Source organism: Cottoperca gobio, chromosome 4, assembly GCF_900634415.1.
Source record: "Cottoperca gobio chromosome 4, fCotGob3.1, whole genome shotgun sequence".
NCBI lineage: Eukaryota > Metazoa > Chordata > Actinopteri > Perciformes > Bovichtidae > Cottoperca > Cottoperca gobio.
In genome coordinates, this window is record NC_041358.1 from 28,322,563 (window position 1) to 28,326,369 (window position 3,807).

The following is a 3,807-nucleotide window of genomic DNA, read 5'->3' on the forward strand; positions in this document are numbered from 1 at the left end:
CACGGAGACGAAATACGTTTCAGAGTTTAAACACAGAGCTGAAGCCGCTTCCCTTAAATCACACGTTCACATTCATTTTAAAGGAAGAAGTCTTTTTAGTCTTAACATGTTTAATACAAACCCCACCCAGGATGAGGGTCATGTTCAACTTCACTGTTAACATTACAAGAACATTGTGTTCAAAGTAAATGTGATCTGTGATCAACATTCACAGGAAACTATCTGCTCACACTTCATCCTGGTGTCACACAAACCTCCTGCACTTATATTGTGATTATTATTCAGGTTCATTGTACAGCTGATCATCTGGAATATAATATGAAACATAGAACATGTCACTTAGTCCGGGGGGGTTAGTTTACTCACTGAGAGAAGAAGACTCCCTGAAGGAGAACCAGAGATTTACTTCTGTCTACTTGAGTTTACAGAACTCAGCAGTGGAGCCATAAGAAGAATATAAAACCAACTCCAGCGTAGAGCGGCTGAGAGAATGTGTGGTGGACTCTGTGCAGGAGAGTCATGGTGTCAGAGACGCTGTAGAAGGACAGAACACCTGCTCTGTGATCCAGGTACACTCCGAGTCTGGAGGACGCAGGACCTGAGACGGGAGTGTGGACTTTGTTGTGATAAAATATATAACTGTCATCGTCACAATATAACATCCAGGATTTATCATTGTATCCAAATCCACATTCACCCCCCCCCCCTGCTCTGCTGATGTTCTTGTATGCGACTGCTACACGAACGTCTCCCCCGCTCCGCTCCACCTCCCAGTAACTACGTCCAGTCAGACTCTCTCTACTCAGCACCTGAGGACACCATCCAGTGAATCTGTCTGTGTGATAAGAATAAGACTGAGGTTGACTCATGAATGTCACTTTTCTGTCCCCCCTCAGATAATAACAGCTGTCTGAATGCTGTGTTTGGATCCAGTGTGATGTCACGTGAATACTTTAAGAATCCAGCTCTGGTCTTGGGCTCTGCTGACAGTGAAACATCCACTTCAGTCCCAGTCTGTGAGATGTTTGTCCACTTCTCTCTCAGAACGTCCTGGAGTTCATCTGTGACTTGTGACACAGCCGCTGTCACTTCCTCAAAGTATCTGAGAGGGATGTTGATGCTGGAGGAGAGTGTAGACTCACTGAGTGGGGACAGTGAGGGGTAGTTGTGTAGAAACTGGTTGTGGTCCTCTGTGTGTGCGAGCTGCTTCAGATCAGCGTCTTTCCTCTTCAGCTCAGTGATCTCCTGCTCCAGCTTCTCCTGAAGCTCTTTGACTCGACTCACTTCACTTTCCTGCTGCGATCTGAGCTGCTGCTTCACATCAGAGCTTCTTTTCTGCATGAGACGGATCAGCTGAGTGAACATCTTCTCACTGTCCTCCACTGCTCTGTCAGCAGAGCGATTGATGACCTCCACCTTCTGCTGAAGCAGCTTCACATCTTTCTCTCCGTCCTGGATTCTCTGCTGGATGTTTAGTCGACTCCCCTCGAGCTCTCTCTGCCTCTCAGTCCTTTCTGCTGCAGCTGAGACTGTGTCGTGGCCTTTATGTTCCTCCAGAGAGCAGAGATAACAGATACACTGCTGATCAGTACGGCAGAACATCTTCATCACCTCATCGTGACGAGAGCACATGTTCTCCTGGAGCTTCTGGGAGGGCTCCACCAGCTTGTGTTTCTTTAATGGAGCCACATCATAATGAGGCTGGAGGTGTTTCTCACAGTAAGAGGCCACACACTGCACACAGGACTTGAAGGCTTTCAGTTTTCTCCCAGTGCAGACATCACATCCCACATCTTCAGGTCCAGCATAGCAGTGATCAGCAGGAGCAGCTTGGAGTCCAGTCTTCTTCAGCTCCTCCACTACAGCTGCTATAATGGTGTTCTTCAGCAGGACAGGCCTCGGTGTGAAGGTCTGCCTGCACTGAGGGCAGCTGTGGCTTCTCTTCTCGTCCTCTCCATCCCAGAAGCTTTGAATACAGTTCTTGCAGTAGCTGTGTCCACAGGGAGTCGTCACCGGATCCTTCAGTAGATCCAGACAGATGGAACAAGAGAAGGTTTCGCGGTCCAGCTGAACTCCTTTCTGCGCCATTTCTCCTTCACTGCCAGCGACTGTGTGAGTCTCACTTCCTGAGGAGTGTAGGGTATAAAGGTCCTCCACATTACAGGAAGAGGAAGGGGGGGGGGAGCAGGGTGTGACAGATACTGTGTGAGTCTCACTTCCTGAGAAGTGAAACTAGTTTGAGCTGCGATCTCAAAGCATGTGTGTGTGCAGCGAGTGGAGCCTGTCAGCTGTGTGTGTGCAGCGCCATGTTGGTTAGACCCATCCACACAGCTGTAGATCTGCAGGGGAGGGACCAGGAAGTGTATGAGCAGGGGGGGGGGCGATAACAAGCTCCACCACATTACAGGAAGAGGAGGGGGGGGGGGGGGGAGAGCAGGGTGTGACAGATACTGTGTGTTCAACATGTTTCACAAACACTCACTTCAGCTTCAGGAAACTTCTTACAGTCAGTTTAGACTTCAGCTGTAAAAACAAAGGAGTCGTCCTGTAGTGAAGTACAAATACTACAGTAATACTTCAGTACAAGTACAAATACTACAGTAATACTTCAGTACAAGTACAAATACTACAGTAATACTTCAGTACAGTACTAAATACTACAGTAATACTTCAGTACAAGTACAAATACTACAGAAATACTTCAGTACAAGTACAAATACTACAGTAATACTTCAGTACAGTACAAATACTACAGTAATACTTCAGTACAGTACAAATACTACAGCAATACTTCAGTACAAGTACAAATACTACAGTAATACTTCAGTACAAATACTACAGTTATACTTCAGTACAAGTACAAATACTACAGTAATACTTCAATACAAGTACAAATACTACAGTAATACTTCAGTACAAATACTACAGTAATACTTCAGTACAAATACTACAGTAATACTTCAGTACAAGTACAAATACTACAGTAATACTTCAGTACAAGTATAAATACGACAGTAATACTTCAATACAAATACTACAGTAATACTTCAGTACAAGTACAAATACTACAGTAATACTTCAGTACAAGTATAAATACTACAGTAATACTTCAATACAAATACTACAGTAATACTTCAGTACAAGTACAAATACTACAGTAATACTTCAGTACAAGTACAAATACTACAGTAATACTTCAGTACAGTATAAATACTACAGTAATACTTCAGCACAAGTACAAATACTACAGTAATACTTCAGTACAGTATAAATACTACAGTAATACTTCAGTACAAGTACAAATACTACAGTAATACTTCAGTACAGTACAAATACTACAGTAATACTTCAGTACAGTACAAATACTACAGTAATACTTTAGTACAAGTATAAATACTAAAGTAATACTTCAGTACAGTACAAATACTACAGTAATACTTTAGTACAAGTATAAATACTACAGTAATACTTCAGTACAGTATAAATACTACAGTAATACTTCAGCACAAGTACAAATACTACAGTAATACTTTAGTACAAGTATAAATACTACTAGTGTAATGTAATGTAATGTGATGTAATGGAAATGGAAACCTGTAAATGAATTGCAGCCGTGTATAAAAAGGTATTTTAGTCCGTTGAGTTCTTGAAACTAAAAGGATCAAATCTGTTGATCTCTGCAGGGATGAAAGTAATTATACAGATATTTGGGAACTCATTATGAAAACATTTTATTGATAATTCATAACTTGATTTGTATGACTCTTTTATTTAACAGGGAGGTAACTTTAACACACCTTTAACTTG

The 3,807-nt window shown here is 42.2% G+C and overlaps 1 protein-coding gene across 1 annotated transcript; it reads right to left on the reverse strand.

The window, feature by feature from the left end:
* Positions 1-1,491: 1,491 nt before the first annotated feature.
* On the reverse strand, positions 1,492-2,361 carry LOC115007358 (E3 ubiquitin/ISG15 ligase TRIM25-like; the record flags this gene model as incomplete). Its single annotated transcript, XM_029430181.1, has 2 exons — positions 2,220-2,361; positions 1,492-2,126 (listed from the first exon to the last, which is right to left on the reverse strand). A coding segment is annotated over exon 2 (597 nt), but the record flags the coding sequence as incomplete, so codon positions are not given.
* Positions 2,362-3,807: the final 1,446 nt, after the last annotated feature.